This window comes from Budorcas taxicolor, chromosome 15 (genome assembly GCF_023091745.1).
Source record: "Budorcas taxicolor isolate Tak-1 chromosome 15, Takin1.1, whole genome shotgun sequence".
NCBI lineage: Eukaryota > Metazoa > Chordata > Mammalia > Artiodactyla > Bovidae > Budorcas > Budorcas taxicolor.
In genome coordinates this window covers 61752072-61771921 of record NC_068924.1, presented here as the reverse complement: position 1 = coordinate 61771921, position 19850 = coordinate 61752072, and the positions used below count along the sequence as shown (strand labels likewise).

General features: G+C 39.8%; 1 protein-coding gene and 1 pseudogene across 3 annotated transcripts in view; both read right to left on the bottom strand.

Moving 5' to 3' along the window:
* The window catches only part of TCP11L1 (t-complex 11 like 1), a 32935-nt gene that overhangs the window by 12140 nt on the left and 945 nt on the right, over window positions 1–19850 (bottom strand). For all 3 annotated transcript variants that reach the window (XM_052652965.1, XM_052652964.1, XM_052652966.1), the window contains exons 2-6: window positions 17678–17864; window positions 6488–6620; window positions 5181–5301; window positions 4227–4447; window positions 337–473 (exon numbers count right to left, since the gene is read on the bottom strand). In XM_052652965.1, coding sequence (XP_052508925.1) covers window positions 337–473; window positions 4227–4447; window positions 5181–5301; window positions 6488–6620; window positions 17678–17840 — 775 coding nt within the window. In that variant the 5' untranslated portion in view covers window positions 17841–17864. The remainder of the gene's footprint in view (window positions 1–336; window positions 474–4226; window positions 4448–5180; window positions 5302–6487; window positions 6621–17677; window positions 17865–19850) is intronic.
* Window positions 4009–4101, bottom strand: LOC128061068 (uncharacterized; annotated as a pseudogene).

Genomic DNA, 19850 nt, shown 5'->3' with positions numbered 1-19850 from the left:
TTCCCAGGTGGCTCAATGGTAAAGATCTCACCTGCCAATGCAGGAGACATAAGAGATGCTGGTTTGATCCATGGGTCTGGAAGATCCCCTGGAGGAGGGCGTGGCAACCCACTCCAGTATTCTTGCCTGAAGAATCCTATGGACAGAGAAGCCTGGCGGGCTACAGTCCATAGGGTCACAAAGAGTAGGATATGACTGAAGTGACTTAGCATGCACGCACGTATTCCCATATTAAATTTTCATTTTGTTTTGAAAGTATCATTTTGCAACAAGCAACAGTGACTAAAATGAAAAACACACAGACAACAAATAAGCACCACAAAACATTAAACATACTTGGCTGCTTCTCCAAGAACTCCTGAAACTGCTTCCTTTCATATTCAACCGACTGCTGCATGAGATGCGGCCTAATACTACTGACAGCAAAGTTCGCCATGTCCACTTTCATTAGGTCCAACACTGAAAAAATTGCCCTGGAAGAGATAAAAGGATTTAGCACTAGGCACTTGCAAAGTAAACACTGCTGTTAAACAACAAAAAAAAGGAAGTGAGCTGATTTGAGGTAGTTTTTTCATCCTGGAAAGGGTGGCAAGAAAAGTTGGAGAAGCCATGAGGAAGCAGATTAAGAAAAACAAATTTAGAAGAAAGGACTGCAAATTTTTAAGCTGCTCTCTGATCCCACCCGTGCCCCTAGGCAAACATCACTCTCCCCACTGCCTGTCTGGCCCAGAGCTCATTCCTTGGCTCCAGGTCAGCCCTCACGGCAGCAGAGGAAGAATGGCCCCAGCCCCGCAGACCAAGGTTAAGAGCACAGAGCTCACCATGGGGTCTCCAAGCTCACAGGTTAATTTCCTTTCCTAGGAGAGAAAGAAAGTTGACTCTCTCCTTTCCTCCCCCTGCCCTAGTCTCTGAGTTCCAGGGCAGGTTTTATGCTCCAGCTTTGGCAGCATAATTGTGAGTCTGTGCTCTGAAAGCACCCGATGGGCAAAACTGACATGACACCAAAGATGCCTTCCAGAGCATGCCTGTCCCACACCTGCAGCACTGCTGCCTCGTGACCCACCTGCAGAAGGTGGGGCCCTACCCAGAGGTAAGAGTCAGAGATCAAACATCCCTGGGATCTCCTGATGCCCTCTGGGGCTGACAGGACATCATATGACAGAATAAACTCACCCACACACAAGGTGATCACGTATGGGAAAGGATACATGGCCTGAGGCACAATTCGGGGCCCCTCCCCGCCACCACTCTGTCCCACTCCCAAGTACATGCAGCAGCCCACTTTCTGGAGGGCCTTGTGCCTGTCCTTTGAGCATTCCCAACAGGCCCCTGCACTCACCTAGAGGAACCCAAGGACCACTGGAAAGTGCCAGCTGGCAGACCACTGGCTAGAAGTGACCCACAAACATGTTTTGTGCTCACAGTGTTTTTAAAGGCTCCGATTTCTAGTATCTCTTGAAAAATCAAAAGATCTGGCAACCCGGGCCCACATTCCATCACAGCTACAAGCCACTGCAGCCTCCTTCAGGTAGGGTGTATACAACCAGTTCCCCCAGTCCCTTCTCCTTCCAGCAGGAATCTGAGTTTGGATAAGTTTGCTATAAGCTACTTCCCCAGAGGACTCTCTTCCAAGGAATTCCGCATTTAACTTGGCTAGATTATGGCTCCTGAAAGTGAAAGTTGAGTTGCTCAGTCGTGTCCAACTCTTTGCTACCCCATGGACTGTAGCCCGCCAGGCTTGTCTGTCCATGGGATTCTCCAGGCAAGAATACTGGAGTGGGTTGCCATTCCCTTCTCCAGGGGATCTTCCTGACCCAGGGATTGAACCTGGGTCTCCTGAATTTCAGGTAAGATTCTTTAACATCTGAGTCACCAGGGAAGCCTAGATTACGGGCTGTTACTGACTATCTTATTTCTACTAACACCAGCCTAACACATAAGAGGTATTCAGTAAGAGCTTGTGGAATGAATGAACAAATCAGTAACTATCTTAAGGCAGTCTTTTAAACATGTTCTATCTAAACCTTCAGGTAACCTTACAATGCCGGGCATTTTTCTAGGTAATGAATATTGACACCATGATGATGTCAAGAAAGCTAGAAATGAAACTTTTTTTGCTTATAAAACTTTTGAAAAGGAACCTGCTAACATGCAATGAGTCTTAAAACTGTTCACATCCTCTGACACAGTAATGTCATTTTAAGAACCTATCTTTACGAAATAACCTAAAATACAGAAAAATGTTTTGTGCAGAGATGTTTTCACTACAGGGTTAAGTACTAAATAACTATACAAGATCTAATTGTATATCTTAACAGAGAAACAGTTAATAATATCTATGAAAAAGGATGTTTTGCAGCCACTGAAAATACTTCTGAGGAGTTTAAACAAGTGATATGAGTTGGTTATAAAAGGGCAAGGCAAGAGATCCTTCGAGTGTCAGAACTATTTAGTATCTTGAATGCGGTAGTGGATATGCAAACTCAGGTGATAAAATTGTATAAAAATTACTATACATAAACACATACATCTCAATGAGATCAGTGGACTGTATCAGGATCAACACACTGAGGATGATAGTTTTGTGAAATGTCACCCTTGGGAGAGGTGGGATAGAGTGCATTGTATTATTTCTTACAACTCCATGTGAATATACAATTATCTCAATGACACTTTCAATGAAAAACTAAATGAAATAATTAGGGTGTAATACTAATGAAAAAAAGGTAGGCTTGCAATGCCCACTGGGAGGTCTTCTTTGGTTCAGCTCAACAGACTCACAAGACAACTGTAAACCACAAGTCTGATACCATCTATTCACACAGCTTGCCAACAGGGTGACACCAAGCACTCCTTTGCAAGAAGAGTTACAATATCAACCATGAGCAGACAGCTCAGAAATGTGGGAGCCCCCCTGGCTTAAAAGCTCATAACAACTCCAAGGTATGCCTTCTAGGGTGTCTATGGGGGGAATGTCCAGTTACAAGTTACCCCAAACAACAACAACAACAAAAAGAGTTTCCCCACTTGAGGAAATACCAAGTATGGTATCCCATCCAGTATTTATAGTTCATTATCATTCCTTTCTGTCCACAGGCAATTTACCAGTCAGTGGTTATTTTCCCCATAAGCAATGTTGCCTAGTAGCATTTTGATATCTGTTTACAGAAAAGAGTTAAGAATTTAACCAAAGGTCAAATTCTCAGGCAGCATCATGTCAATCCTCTGCCCATATTAGAATAAAAATTATATAAATTTAATTATAATTATATATATTTAGAAATATATAGTCAAAAGACTAAAGGAAATTAATATGGACTAAAAGTTAATAGTATTATTTTAATGTTAAATTTCTTAAATATCCTGGTTGTATTCTGATCATGTGAGAGAATATCCACAATCTTAGGAAGTATTTGCTGAAATAGTTAAGGGTGAAATATAACATCTGGCATTAACCATCAGAAAGTTCATGGAAAAATACATACATACATGCATACATCCTCAATGTATGATAAAGCAAATTGACTAAATGTTAAAAACTGGTGGATCTATATAAACGTTATTTGAGTGTTGATTATATTGTTTTTGCAATTCTTCTGTAGACTTGTAATTTTTCAAAATAAAATGCTGAGGCAAAAAAAAACTAAAAAAACTTATATATCAATATGACAATAGTGATTGTGCCTTTTATGGGTGAATTTTTTCCTTCTACTTTTCTGTAGTTTACAAAATGTTTGCTTTTTAAAAAATATTTCATGTCTTTTTGTTCTATTGGATTTATATTGCTTTTAGTAAAAAAACAGATTTAAATTTTAACTTTTTAAAAATATATGCTAATGATCAGTCTTTGCCTTGATTTGCCTTCGGTCATTTAAAGAGTATACACACTGTAACCTCACCCAGAGTCTCAAGTTCACTGTCTTTTCCTCTTTTCCTTCAAGCTTTCCCCTTCTCTTCACTTCCTTTTTTCCCTCCCTCCTTGCTTCTTTCACTATAATCATTATTTTTAAAAATGTGGAACGCATCACAGATTTGCAAGTCATCCTTGCCAAGGGATCTGTATTGTTCCAGTTTTAGGATATGCGCTGCTGACATAAGCACAACAAAATGTCTGCTTTTTAATCTTTTTTTTTTTTAAGGCATGAATACTTATACCTGAGGGAGTCTGGCTCTGAAAACAGGCCGTGTGTTTTCGGTCCCCTGAAGGTGATGAACACAATACCCACCTGAAGAGGGGCACTATCTCCTTAATGTCCTTCAGTTTCTTCACTTCCTCATCTCGCACAGGTGCACACAATGTCCCCATCATGCCAATAATGAATTCTGCCAGCTTGGAAATGTCCAGGGCCCCGTTCTCTGCCTCCTGCTTTATCAGATCCAGATCCAAGACTTCTGTTATCTGCATTCTCAGTCTAGTGTGACCAGGCAGCAAGAAGGACAGGAGAGTCTACAAGAGAGCACAGCCACGCTAATCAAAGCTTCCTAGGCAGATGGCATTTTTTATGATATGTAAAGGAATTTACAATTATCCAAAAAAGAGCTTACCAATTGTTAGTGCAATGGTGCACATATTTTAACCTCTTATTCAACAAATCTATAGGAAAACATGTTTACAAATCATTTAGACTAGCTATTTAAGCTCTAAGAAAGCAATCAACTGGACATAGGAAGAAAAAACTGTTAAAAGTGAAAAAAAAAAAACACATTAATTAATGTGAGCCTGTGAGCCAATGGCAAATGGTAATTTCCACAGACATATTACTTCTTTGAGAAACTGTTGCTAAAAATACTGCAAAAACAGTTCTACCCTCCACTTAATACCTTCTTTATCCCAAAGTCTGAGTCACTTTTTTGGTCTTTATGTATTGAAGGTGTTCATATCTGTTAAGATTTTTATAAATCATATTTTATAAAATAACTTTTTTTTCTTTAAGTAATTCTGTTTTTAAAAATCTGAACCTTTTTTCATTTATAAGAGTAATGCCCTCAGGTTATCATAGCTTGTTTGAAAGTTTTTAAAGGGCAGTAAGCCACAAATACACTAAACCCACATTTCAGCAAGCAATTTAAAATCTTCATCCTTCAATTTCTTTAAAACCTTCCAGTACACTAACACAGAGAGGTGGGATTAAAAACTCCTAACACACCAGGAAAGCACCACGACTTGTTCTTCGCCTCACCTCTTTGATCTCACCAACAAGCTTGATGGCTCGGTCATATGTTGGGGGGACTTCACTTAGCTGGACACTCAAGCAATCCCAAAAAGCTTTATGGACAATATCCTTTACTCTCTTCTCCAAGCTGGAAGCAAATGGAAAAAAAGCAAATATCATTGTTTCAAATCACTCTCAAAAGCACAAATTCTATGGGTTTAGAGTGAAAAAATTTTTTTAATTATTTGAATGAAGGAAAGAGTTCCCAGACATACTTAAACCAATCACATACCTTATTTTTAGTTGGTGATTTATTTCAATAAGTACCTTTCTTAATAAGTATTTTTTCAATGGAGAGAATAACTTTCATCTAGCTTGATAGGTGGTATTAGTCCAATTAACAGCCTATACCAGTGCCATATGATAAAAATAATACTGGAAAGCTCAGATCTGTTCATTTAAGTTCCCTGATATCAGAAAATTTCCTAAGATGTTTATGATTAAGTAGTTTAAGACTTTAAACTTTAAGTTTTTTTTCCTAAAATTATCCTATTCTCATGCGACATATGGGACAACTGTTTAATTAGGTACCAGATTATAACAACTTATATATAACATTTCAGGAAAGCCAGTCTTTATGTCATGAGAGCAAAGCAAGTAATTCTTCACTAGGGACATGAAAAAGTGCTATCCTTGCAGAACATACAAGAAACATTTGTAAAGTCCTGTTTAGAAGCCTCACGTGGGAGACTCTGTAGCTTGCTGACTCGGCAGCCACTGTTCTGTCAACAGAAACCCAAGTGTTCCATGGTACTTTCACAATTATAATGGGAAATGATTTTTTTTCCTTTTTGCGACAATCCATCTTTTAACAGGGTGTCTTACAGTCAATAGACTTTCAGGTTCAATATAATATGGGCCAGGTGCTAGGTAGGGATAGAGAATAAAGCATAGTCCTTGTCTCTGAGGAGTTTACAATCTGTGAAGAATGAAAGTGAACCAACAACTACAGCACAATGTGACAGTTACAAAGAAGAAATGAAGGAAACAGTGCTAGGAACACACAAAAGGCGGCAGCTGAATCCTAGGGACTGGGGAGACGCTAACACGGAAGACTTCCACGCAAGACTTCCAGACCTTTTATTTACACTGTCAAGGATCAGTCGTCCTGAGATACACTTTCAAACTCTGAAAACTCCAAGGATAAGGAATATTTTTTAGCAACATACAAAAGGAAAAATATTTTAGAATGTATACATCAAGTGAAGAAACTATTTCCAGAACTGGGAAATGGCAGTGTTCTGCTAAACAAGATAACTCAGTAACCACCTTACCTGTCTTCTGGCAGCTCAACGGGTTTAATCTGAAAGTCTCCGTTTATAACAATCTCATGGGCTAGGGCCATGTTAGTGACGCCTTTCGCTGTCTCTAGAAGTTCTTCTACTGTCACGAATCGAGGAGGACTAGCTGTAACAAAAGTCTGGTGTAAAAGGTTTGCTCCTCTCAACTAGGATTTTCCCCTAAAACTTTTATTAGTTTTAGAAGGCAGTGTTTCTTGTGCCAGCTAACAGCTACTAATTTCAGTTATGCCTCTACTTATGAAAATACTCTGGCAATTTCAAACAAGAAAATTGTACCTATTTCATACTCATTTTTTTCTTTGAACCTAGAATCCTAAAAGCAGAGATCATTTACAATACTCAAAACATTTTTTTTTTCTTGGTAAAACTGGTCAACGGCAAATGATTACAATAAATGAAAACTTAGAAAAACGTTTTAAAGTTACTGATGATCACTTTCCCAACAAGCTGAGAGTTTATTTTCTAATCCCTATGCCTCTTGTCCACCCTAAATAGAAAAAAAAGACACCAGATTTAAGATCTCCTCTTTTGTTCCCATCAGCAGTTCACGTTTCACTCCATCATTAACACTGTGCCACAAATGAAGTGAAGTGAAGTCGCTCAGTCGTGTCCAACTCTTTGTGACCCCATGAAATGTAGCCTACCAGGCTCCTCCATCCATGGAATTTTCCAGGCAAGAGTACTGGAGTGGGTTGCCATTGCCTTCTCTAGAGCAATATAAGAATTCAGAGATCGACAGATGAACAAATCAGAGGCCATGTGACATAAGAATTTCTGGAATGCAGGCCCAACAAATCAAAAACCTCAGAGTTATGTTTGATTTCTCCCTTTCTACCACTGTTAGCAGGTCCAGTGAGTTTTTGGAGAAGGCAATGGCACCCCACTCCAGTGTTCTCGCCTGAAGAATCCCAGGGACGGGGGAGCCTGGTGGTCTATGGAGTCACACAGAGTCGGACACAACTGAAGCAACTTAGCAGCAGTGAGTTTTATTTCTGTATCACCTGTAGCAATACCCTCATAATGGGTTTCTGTTCTTCTCTTTCTTTTGTTAAAGTTTGAGACTTATCTTCCAGAAAAAAAAAAAAAAAACAAACTCATATAGGGTAATTCCTACGCTTAAAAAGTCAATGATTAATACATGCATGTTTTTGGTATATCCATTATACCTTAATAAAGCTGTTTTTTAAGAAAAAAAAGTCCATGACAGCGGGTCTTTAACTTAGAATCAGGGGGAGGGCTTGTGCTGGCCCCCCTCCAGGTTTCTGATTTAGCCTGTCTGGGGCGGGGCTGGAGAACTGCATTTCTTGGAAGATTCCACCTGATACTGATGATTTCAGAAACCATACTGTGAAAAGCACTGGCCTGGAGGATAATCATATTAATATTACACAATGGTGATAAGAACTGGGCTTAAAATGGCACTGGTTTACACATGGTTTAACAACTGTAAAGATCTTGCTAGGTCACTGAAAAGTTATTTTCTCCCTTCTTTCCCTTTTTTCATTTGCTCACCAGAAAAAGGAATCAAATCTAAGAGCTGGTCATATCCTGTCTGGTAAAAATCTTTTTTTAGTCATGTAAGGGGAAGTTGAAAAACTTCACAAAATTTTTTTCAGCATTTTCAGAGAATATTAATAAAAATAATAAATAAAATTGAGTTTGTGGATATTAGTAAAATGCAATAAATATCCAAAATCAAGGCTCAACAGATCTTTTCAATTCTCAGTATTTCTTAGCTGTCAATTTCTACCAAATTGATCTACTGATAAAATGAAATTCCAATCAAAATCCCAGCAAGGTTTTTGTTGAAATTGCCAAATGGACTCTTAAACTTGGATAGAAATGCACAGGACCTAGACAGGTCAAAACTATTTTGGAAAAGAAGAAATTTGGAGGACTTATACTAACTGATTTAGAGAAAAGCAATAATAATTAACACAGTGTGTGTGAATTCCCTGTGGTCCAGTGGTTGGGACTCCAGACTTGCATTGCAGGGAAACAGGTTCCAGCCCTGGTCGGGGAACTAAAATGCCACATGCCGCATGACGTTAAAGAAAAAAACAAAAAAGATTGTGTGCGTCTGGCATGACACAAGATATTCAGATGAACTGAAGAGAGCAGAGGATCCCAAACTAGACTGGGACACACACATACATATGAGTGAAAAGTGAAAGTATTATTCCCTCAGTTGTATCTGACTCTTTTGCCACCCATGGACTATAGCCAGCCAAGCTCCTCTGTCCATGGGATTTTCCAGGCAAGAATACTGGAGTGGGTAGCCATTCACTTCTCCAGGGAATCTTCTGGACCCAGAGATCGAACCCAGGTTTCCTGCACTGCAGGCAGATTCTTTACCATCTGAGCCACCAGGGAAGTACATATGTATATTTGTGGTCAATAAGGGGAGATTAGTTTTTTCATCAAATAGTGCTGAAACAATCAGAAATCTATCTGTAAAAAAAATGACCCTTGACCCTTACCTCAAATGATAAACAAAAACTAACTCAAAATGAGTTTCAGAGCTAAACATAAAAACTAAGACTATACAACTTCTAGGAGAAAATTTTACAGGCCAAAATCTTTGCGATCTTGGAATAGGCAAATAGATAAGATACAAAAAGCTCAAAATACAAAATAAAAAAATTTATAAATTAAACTTAAAAGTTAAAACTTATGCTCTGTGAAAGACTATATTAAGAAAATGAAAAGGCAAGCCACAGATGGAAGAAAATATTTATGAAACAAATATTGGATAAAGGACTTATATCCAGAATATATAAAGAACTTTTACAACTAAATAAAGAAGCACAAGCTGGAATCAAGATTGCCGGGAGAAATATCAATAACCTCAAATATGCAGATGACACCACCCTTATGGCAGAAAGTGAAGAGGAACTAAAAAGCCTCTTGATGAAAGTGAAAGAGGAGAGTGAAAAAGTTGGCTTAAAGCTCAACATTCAGAAAACGAAGATCATGGCATCTGGTCCCATCACTTCATGGGAAATAGATGGGGAAACAGTGGAAACAGTGTCAGACTTTATTTTTTGGGGCTCCAAAATCACTGCAGATGGTGACTGCAGCCATGAAATTAAAAGATGCTTACTCCTTGGAAGGAAAGTTATGACCAACCTAGAGAGTACATTGAAAAGAAGAGATATTACTTTGCCAACAAAGGTCCGTCTAGTCAAGGCTATGGTTTTTCCACTGGTCATGTATGGATGTGAGAGTTGGACTGTGAGGAAGGCTGAGCGCTGAAGAATTGATGCTTTTGAAGTGTGGTGTTGGAGAAGACTCTTGAGAGTCCCTTGGACTGCAAGGAAATCCAACCAGTCCATTCTAAAGGAGATCAGTCCTGGGTGTTCTTTGGAAGGAACGATGCTAAAGCTGAAACTCCAATACTTTGGCCACCTCATGCGAAGAGCTGACTCATTGGAAAAGACTCTGATGCTGGGAGGGATTGGGGGCAGGAGGAGAAGGGGACGACAGAGGATGAGATGGCTAGATGGCATCACCGACTCGATGGACATGAGTTTGAGTGAACTCTGGGAGTTGGTGATGGACAGGGAGGCCTGGCATGCTGCGATTCATGGGGTCACAAAGAGTCGGACATGATTGAGCGACTGAACTGAACTGAACTGAATAGAAGACCACCAGTACCAAATGGCAAAAGATTTGAACATTTCTACAAAGCAGATAAACAAATGGCAAATCAGACCATGAATGGTCAACATCATTACGATCATCATTAATCCTAAAGGAAATGCAAATCAAAACCAGACAGATACCACTATACACACCTACTAGATGAACCAAAATTAAAGAGACTAATCTTACCAAGTGTTGGCACAGATGTGGAATAACTAGAACTCTCATGTGCTAGGGATGCCAAATGATACAGCCACTTTGGAAAAGAGCCTCTTGGTTTCTCATAAACTAATACATACACTTACCACCTGATCTAGCAACCTTGCTCGTAGGTGTTAACCCAAGACAATGGAGAACATTATGGCCATTTAAACATCTGTACTCAAAAGCTCACAACCATCAAAATGTCCATAAACCGCAAAATGGATAAACAATTGTAGCATGACCTCACCATGGAATATTACTCAGCAATAGAAAAGGAACAAACTACTGGCACATGCAACAACATGGACAAGTCTTAAAAGTATTGCCCCCAGGGAGAGTCAGATACAAAAAGCTATGTACAGAAGAGTCTGTTTTTATGAAACTATAAGAATGGCAACATTATAGTGACAGAAAGCAGATTAGGGCTGCTAAGAGCTGGCACTGGGGGAGTGGGGAAGATTCACTGCAAAGGGACGCAGGAGAATATTGAGAAGTGATAGAAATATTCTAGCAGCTCATGATTGTAGTCATAGTGACAAACTGTACATGTATTATCAAAACTCACCACTTAGCATTGGTGAATTTTATTATATATAGATTATACCTCAATAAAGTTGATTGAAAATTGTAAGGCACTCAGTAGGGATATGTGCACACGCTCTCTCTCTCTCTATATATATATATATTTATACACACATCCACATTGTTAGTAAATTTCTTCAGGATAGTGTTTTCTGTTGCTACTTAATCAGAAGATGGAGCTTTCACTGCGACATACTCAGTATCAGAACTCCACTGAGTTCTTTTAAGTCTACAAAGAAATTCAAAGACTGTCACCAGGGCTTCCAAGTTTTGTTTAAACCTTGGTTTTGCAAAAATATTCAAATGAGTGACCATCTTCAATTTATTAAAATCACAGAAACATACCACGTTCTCTCATAAGTTTATTATATATTTTTTCAACAATTTTAGGCATTTGGGTAATTGATAAATTGGATAATTGATAATAAGACAGTTAATACACTACCTGGTCATGAAATGCAGTGGAGAGAGCAAGTCAGGAATTCAGCTCTCTCCAGACTGTGCAGAGTGTAAGCCTTGAACAAGTCACTTAAATGTTTAAGGCTCACTGTTTCCTAATATGGAAAAAGAAGATAAGAAGACTGAAGGAGGTTCTAGGAAAGACTCTTTCCAGTTACAGGCAAGGGTGTCTTCATTGTTTTGGGCCTATGTGGACAAAACAGCTCGTACCAAGTGCTGAGACCATGAGACAACCAGGAAGAAGAAAGTTTTCAGGACCTGTCCAAGGTAAAGGCTACTTAAAAATTAGACTGATTAATGGAGGGTGCTTGATCAAGAAAGATGCAATTCTAAAACATGACCAGGGTATATTACAGATCCGCCTGTATAGGAATTATTCATTGCATGCTAATCATAGGGTTGTGGGATGGGTTTGTTGTGTTTTTTGTTTTTACTTTTGTTTTGAGAGTTTACCAATTTCATAAACGACAGCTTATAAAGACACAATCTGTTGAATCACCCAGCTTCCCCTCCATTTGTGAAGAGGACCTGAGTTGTAACAAGAGCCATAAAGAATGGTAAGGTTACATGTACTTCACCCTACAATTTATTTTACTATGCGGCATAACACTAAAGCTCTCACTAACCTGTTACAGCGTTTGCACACTGATGCCCTGTTAGAGAAGCTAAGAACCACATAATGTTAATTATGCCCTTTCAGAGGTTGATGAACAGATTCCAAAAACAAAATGAAGGTCTAATTCACATGGTCATACTCTCTACCTTTCTTTACTAAAGACGTTCTAGGAGCTGAGAAGTCAATACACTCTGCAGAGATGCTTCCAATCACACACGTGTAAATGGATGTTTACTGACGGCAGGGGCAAATGTCACCCAAACAGCTACTGTAGAGTGAACATAGTGAAGCAAAAGTAAAGCCTATCCATCAAATATATTGCACTGTGCTTGTGACCGTATCTTCCTCACGAGACTGCAAGCTCCAGGAGGACCGAGAACGCGTGTGCCTCTCTGATTGCTGGATTCCTGCTACACAGTGTGCACTCAATCAACACTGACTGATTAACTAAATATTCAGACACTGTAGGGCTTCCGTGGCAGCTCAGCTGGTAAAGAATCCACCTGCAATGCCCGAGACCCCAGTTCGATTCCTGGGTTGGGAAGTTCCCCTGGAGAAGGGATGGGCTGCCCACTCCAGTATTCTTGGGCTTCTCCGGCGGTTCAGACAGTAAAGAATCTCCACCTGCAACGCGGGAGACCTAGGTTCCATCTGTGGGTTGGGAAGATCCCCTAGACAGGGTATGGCAATCCACTCCAGCATTCTTGCCTGGAGAATCCCCATGGACGGAGGAGGCTGGTGGGCTACAGTCTGTGCAGTCACAAAAGAGTCGGACACGACTGAGCAACTGGGCACAGCACAGACACACCACAGCTCAGGCTGGTCATGCACTTTAGAAACACAGAACTCTGTGTCATCCCTTTATCTAATAAATCTCACCAGGATCTGATTTAATAAACTAAAGTGCTAAGTGGGAAATAGTAACTGGAATGACAATTGATTTTTTTCATCTGAATATGGCATGTTTTACTGATCAACTAGGTGATTAAACTTTGGAACAGAAGGTGCTTTGTGAATTAAAGGAGGAAAAAAACTTCCCAAAAAACAAAAATAAAATAATAATACAAATGAATCTGTATACAAAATAGACTCAGTGAATCAGAAAAACAAACTTACGGTTACCAAAAGGGAAGCAGGGGGATGGGATAAATTAGGAGTATGGAATTAACTCCTAATTAGGATAAATTAGGAGTATGGCTCAGATGGTAAAGAATCTACCTGCAATGTGGGAGACTTGGGTTCAGTTCCTGGGTCAGGAAGATCCCCTGGAGAAGGGAATGGGAACCCACTCCAGTATTCTTGCCTGGAGAATTCCACGGACAGAGGAGCCTGGTGGAGCTACAGTCCATGGGGTTGCAAAGAGTCGGACACGACTGAAGCGATTAACATGCAACACATATGGAATTAACAGATACAAACTACTATACAAGCAACAAGGATTCACTATTTAGCACAGGGAACTATACTTAATACCCTGTAATAACTATCAAGGAAAATAACCTGAAACATATATATATATATAACTGAATCACTAGCTGGACACCTGAAACTAACATAATATTGTATTAATAAATCAACTATACTTCAATTTTCAAAAAATCACCATTAGAATAAAAGGGTAATATTGGTGCAGAAAAGATCCACTGGTAAAGGCTAAAATTAGTGAGTTGAAGTTTAAGCAGAAACAGGATATTTGCAAAGTCACACAGTACTGCAGGGCTTCCCTAGTGGCTCAGCAGTAAAGAATCTGCCTATCAATGCAGGAGATGCAGGTTCGATCCCTGTGTCAAGAAGATCTCTTAGAGAAGGAAATGGCAAACCACTCTAGGGCTTCCCTGGTGGTTCAGATGGTAAAGAATCTGCCTACAAGGCAGGAGACCTGGGTTCAATCCCTGGGTCGGGAAGATCCCCTGGAGAAGGGAATGGGAACCCACTCCAGTATTCTTGCCTGGGAAATGTCATGGACAGAGGAACTTGGTGGGCTATAGTCTAAGGGGTCACAAAAGAGTCATGATTCAGTGACTTAACAGCAATAACAACAAAAGTACTGTAAGCAGATAGGGTAGGTGGTCCCCAGAGAAAAAGAACCAGGCATGATTTTCTTGATGTAAGAAGCCATTTTGACCTAAGCCACTTTGTGATTTAAGCTTTGCCCTTGAACAGATCTCAGTAATTCTGTAAGATAAACATTATGATCCAATATGTGACATCTTTGAGTTCTGTAGGAACTAAGGGCCCCAACACAGGTGGAGGAGGGTAACTACCTGCTGAGATGGAAGTCTGGTCAGAACTGAGGGAATGTCACCATGGTGACCTTTTCTGACCCTCCTGACGTCAATCATCAAGAGCTTCAGCTCTGGCAGCCTTTATCCCAGTTCCATGCAGAAGTCTCTGGTCAAGCCCCTTCATGCATACGAGGTACCCTTGGCTTAAAACCGCCCCAGTTTTGCTGTTGAGGGAGACATTGCTTTGGAAAAGATCCCTGGTATTCTCTTTACCTGCTGCAAATAATAAATCCTCCCTTTTCCCACAGACACACAAAAATAAAGTATTTAGAAGTAAAGAAACTTATGGGAAACATTAAGTTACAGTTGACTGATCCTCATTCTAAGGATCTCTATGTTTAAAGAATTAATTCTTTTAGAATCAAATAACCACCTCGGATCAGTGCCAACCAATTCTGACAAGGCCAGCCATTTTTCCTTTTTTATATTCTGTGTCAGCTATTAAACGTTATACGTGCAGGGCAAGCGGGTGAGGGTTTTCTCCCCACACCACCAAGCAATTCTCGGATACCAGACAAGTGTGCTGCAATTCTGACACTACCTACTTTGAGACAGTATCAGATTCCACAGGTTAAGGACACAGTCCCACAAGACTCTGCCCCGGCCCCCGCCTCCTCACCCTTACTTTCAGAGGACAGTCCCCAAGTCCAGGGTGTCACCTGTGCTTCTGACAGACTGGCTGTGTATGGGAAGTTCCAACAACCCCTCACCCCCTTTTATTCGATTAATTTGCTGGAACAGCTCACAGAACTCAAAGAAACATTTTACGTACTAGATTACTGGTTTATTATAAAAGGATGTAACTCAGAAACAGCCAAACAGAAGAGAAGCACAGGGCAAGGCACAGCAGGGCGCCACTCCCCCAGGGCCTCCATGGCCTCACTAACCCAGAAGCTCTCTGAACCCCATCCTTCTGGGGTTTTCTCTCGGCTTCACTACATAGGCAAACTTGATTAAATAGATGGCCACTGGCAACTGGACAACCTCCAGCTCCTCCCTCCTCCCCAGAGGTGGGAGGGAGGGATGGGTAGGATTGAAAATTCCAACCCTCTAATCTCCAGATTGAGTCCCTTTAGGTTAGGCTGTGCCTCATCAGCCTAACAAAAGACATCTTTCTAGCTCTCACCACTCAGGAGATTCCAGTAGTTTAGAAGTTCTGAGCCAGAAACTGGATGAGAACCAAACATATATTTCCCATTATAAATTACAGCATCACAGTTACCAACAGTATTTCTATCATTCAAACATTACTCTGTATTTTACTTTGCAAGTCTAAAGCCTATCTTTTTGCTTTTAATGTGCAGAACCCCAGATGTGATGCAGGAAAAGACTGAAGGCAGGAGGAGATGGGAATGACAGAGGATGAGATGGTTGGATGGCATCACTGACTCAATGGACATGAATTTGAGTAAGCTCCATGAGATAGTGAAGGACTGGGAAGCCTGGCGTGCTGCAGTCCATGGGGTCGCAGAGTTGGTCATGACTGAGCCACTGAACAACAAAGATGTGATTTTAGAGTTACTTGAAATTCATTAGCTATTCATTTACACAGTTTGGGAGAAATGTCTGCAGATAACTAATTTCATATTTTATAAATTCTTTTTTATGCTCTCTGCAAGCAGTGATGCCTCCTGACCTGGTACCCAAACTCCGGGGTCGCAGTTTTACCACTGGAGTCCATAGCCCTATTCCTACCTATTATTACAAGGAAAAAAGGGCAAGAAATCCAGAAACAATATAGTCAGTCATTGATTTTAAACCTCATTTTGACATGTAACTGTGAGAATTTAATGAAAACTTTTCTGACCTTCCTAGAAAAATATATATACACAGACATGTTGATACACCTTTTTGACTCTTCCTGGATTCCCCAACACGTGATCATAGGTCTCAGGATAAGCTGCCTTAAGGACATAACTACATACAATGTCAACTAATATAGTGTAGTGCTGGCTTGACATTAATTTGGAATCATGCCATCAGACTGACAGGATGCCAAAGGCAAGGCCATTAATCAAAGAACTGAAGATTCTAATCCAAAGGTACTTCTTTACCAGAAACTGTAAGTGATAAAACGACCATACTGGCCATCCATATTACAGCCATCTCCTGGGTATCTTAAAATGCAACAGATGAGGGAATTTTCCTGGTGGTCCAGTGGTGAGGCTCTGCACTTTCACTGCCAAGGGTGTCGGGTCCCTGGTTGGGGGACTAACATCGCACAAGTCACATGACATGGCCAAAAAGAAATTTAATAATAAATAAATAAATGCAGTATGTTAGCAGCAGTAGTACTAACAACTAGTGTTTATTGAGCATTTATTATATGAAGACACTGTTGTAAGAACTTTATATGAATTCATTTAGTCTTTACAATGACCCTAAGAGATAAGCATATTTTCCTTTTAAAAATGAGAAAAGAGATGAAGCTTTCTAACTACACATTGGAGACAAGGTGTAATACAACCACGTTAGAATGTTATTAACAGCATGTTTTATTCCCTGAATACAATGTGACCTAGTAGTATATTTATCAAAATCTGTTCGATGATAAATTACAATAAAATGGGGTCCCCCAATGTCTGCTTTAAGAATAGCATGTTGACTAATAAATTACCTGGGAGGGGCTTTTACCATTTTAATAAAAACATACCTTAAACTCCCAAATGTTCGTACTTTTTGCAAACATGAAGGATTACTGATCAGTCGTACTTTAAAGAGATAACATCAACACTGACATTCTTAGACCATGACAGTTCCTCTTAAAACTTTCATTTTTGGACTCACTTCAAAAACCCTGAGTATTGCTAATAAAAGACATGACTTGGAGCATCTGCTGGGCATACTTGCGGAAACTGCCATCCTCTCATTGGCAAGGCCTGCTTCCTGCCAGGGATCTGAAGTGACTTCACCACACACAGTTAGTACACTGAATCCCCTCATTCTTGTGGGAACAATGCCCCCAGGCAGTGAAGTTAGGGTGTGGTGAACTCACAGTCAAAAACTCTTTTTTTCAAACCTGCACAAGCACAGACCTGGCTAGAGCCTTTCAAAACTCTCTTAATTAAAGCTGCAATTTTCACTCCACCCTGTTTCTCAGAGCATTTCAGACAAATTGGAATGTCACTGAGGCTGCAGGAAAATAGCAATATTCTGAACATTATTCTAAAATGCGAGTTTATCATACAATTGAAATCCATAAGTGACTGGGCTGTTAGTTGTAAAACGGTTGCTATACTTAAATGCTAACTATCGGCAACTCTATCATACTATTAGAACCTAGCTCAGGGCCACATGTACAAGGAAGGATAATAAAAATATCATCCAAAAACAATGAGGATAATGCTTCTAACCAAAGTCAAATGTGCTTACAGTGAGGTCTTTGCACTCTTTGGGTGCTTGGAGAGCCCGACTTTATATTTTTCTGTAAAGCTTCATCACAACCTTCCACAGCATCTTCAAGGCCTTGCTCAGAATCACTTGATTTTGATTTTCCTGCTTCATTTATACTGGACTTGTCAAGGTTTTCAGACATTCTCAATTAAGTTCATTCACTTTCCTAGAGGAAAAAAAAAATGAACCAAAATGTTCTTGCTCTGACACTAACTGGCAGTGTGACTCTAAGCAAATGATTTAATCTCTTTGGGTTTCAGATTTATCACCTGTAAAATAAATGGGCTTGCTAAGATCTTATTCTTATCCCACTATAATATTCTACTTCCATGATTAAACAGATCACCTGTAAAATGACACTTGTAACTATCAAATTCATGGACCTATACTTCACAGAGTAAGAAGTTCGAATATTTTGTCCCAATCTGAGTACCATGTCACGAGAACATGGCCTTAACACTATAAACTGCCTGCTTGTATTTTAATCAAACAGTGATTTAATTCTTAAATTCTTTCATTCCTGAGAGCTGAAAGGAAGACTCTGGAAATAATGCTTTTTATCAGAGTTCAAAGTAAATATACACTGGACTGAGAACTTGGTTCCCAATCCTATTATGTGGATAAGTGCCCAGGGATGACAAATAGAAGGCAGAATCTCATGAAGCATTTAAGAAAAATGTGTGGGGAAAATATTTTTATCAATCCCTTGCCAGTCAGCAGGAAAAGATGGTGAGTAGAGTAGGAAGTTGCAAACCACCATAATGTATATGGTTGGGTGGGGTGTTAACTGTCTTAGGTGCTGGTTAGAAGAGGTCTAACACTTAACATGTTGGTTTGGGCTAGTTAATAAAGGCCTAAAATAAAGGCCTTATTTACTATAAATGTTTCTTATTAAGTTTTTTTCCCCTAATTTTTTTTATTGAGTTCTTTATTCCTAATGGGCTTCCTAGTAAAGGAAAAGAAAGACACAATGTTTTCTGCATTTATAACACTGAAAATAATTAGCATTTGTACTACTGGCACTTGAAGACCACAAAATATTTTCATAAGCACTAATTAGACTTCATTACACACCTGGAAGGTAATCCAAGGATCAAAAGAAATGTTGACCATTTTCAGGAGGTTTGGCAGACTCCTTTCTGCACATTAGAAGAATCACTTGGTATAATTATCTGCATATCAGATAAGCCCATTAAACAAAATGAAGTTACTGGAACTGACATTTTCAGGCCTGTATTATTAATACGAAGGTTGCTTTAATGTCATTCCTTTTTAACCTTCCAGCATCCCACTCCAGACACCCATCTCCTCTGTCCTAAATCCTGTCTGGCTCTGGAAATGCTCCAAGAACCAAAAGGTAACATTACCAGCATCTCCTATGAGAAAGGACAAACAAAAACACTTCTGATTTTATCCTCTTCACATGTTGGGAATGAGCTGAGGATGAAGTAGCTCATTCTGTGCAATAAGGAGAAAAAGCAGGATTTCCAGGTCTTTAATATTCAGTTTAGTAAACTAACCCATCCTTTTAAGATTTGGTTCAAGATCTATCCCTTCCCAGGTCACTTGCCCAACCTCACCAGTGTTTCTTCCTTTCTCTGAACGCCTGTAGGGATGGATGTTAGTCATCTGGCATTCATCATTGCCTTAAAGCCAACTCAAAATATGCTAATTTAAATAGGAATAGAACGATGAAAAGGCATGGTCGAGAGGGGGAGAGAGACATTCTTACAAGGAAATACAGTTAAACTTAAGCCTTAATGGCATTATGAAATCACTAAGCAGGAGAAACTAATTCTTCCCGGAAGGAGGTTGGGATAACCTTCCAGAAAAGGTGATACTTGAGCCTGTCTTTCTGAAAAGAGTAGGATTTCACTCAATTAAAAAACATTTGGAGGGAATTCCCTGGCAGTCCAGTGGTTAAGAACTAGGCACTTCCATTGCAAGGGGCCTTTGTTGGGGAACTAAAAAGCCATGCAGGTGCAGCCAAAAAAAAAAAAATCAAACACAAAACATCTGGAGGAAGAGAAGGTGAAAGTGGGGGGGCGCGTTTCACTTAAAGGGCAGGAGCAAAGGCAAATGAAAATACGCAGAACAAGCAGCAGGTGACAAAGGAGCGATGAGTTGGGGTTACATAGTAAAATTGCTAGTT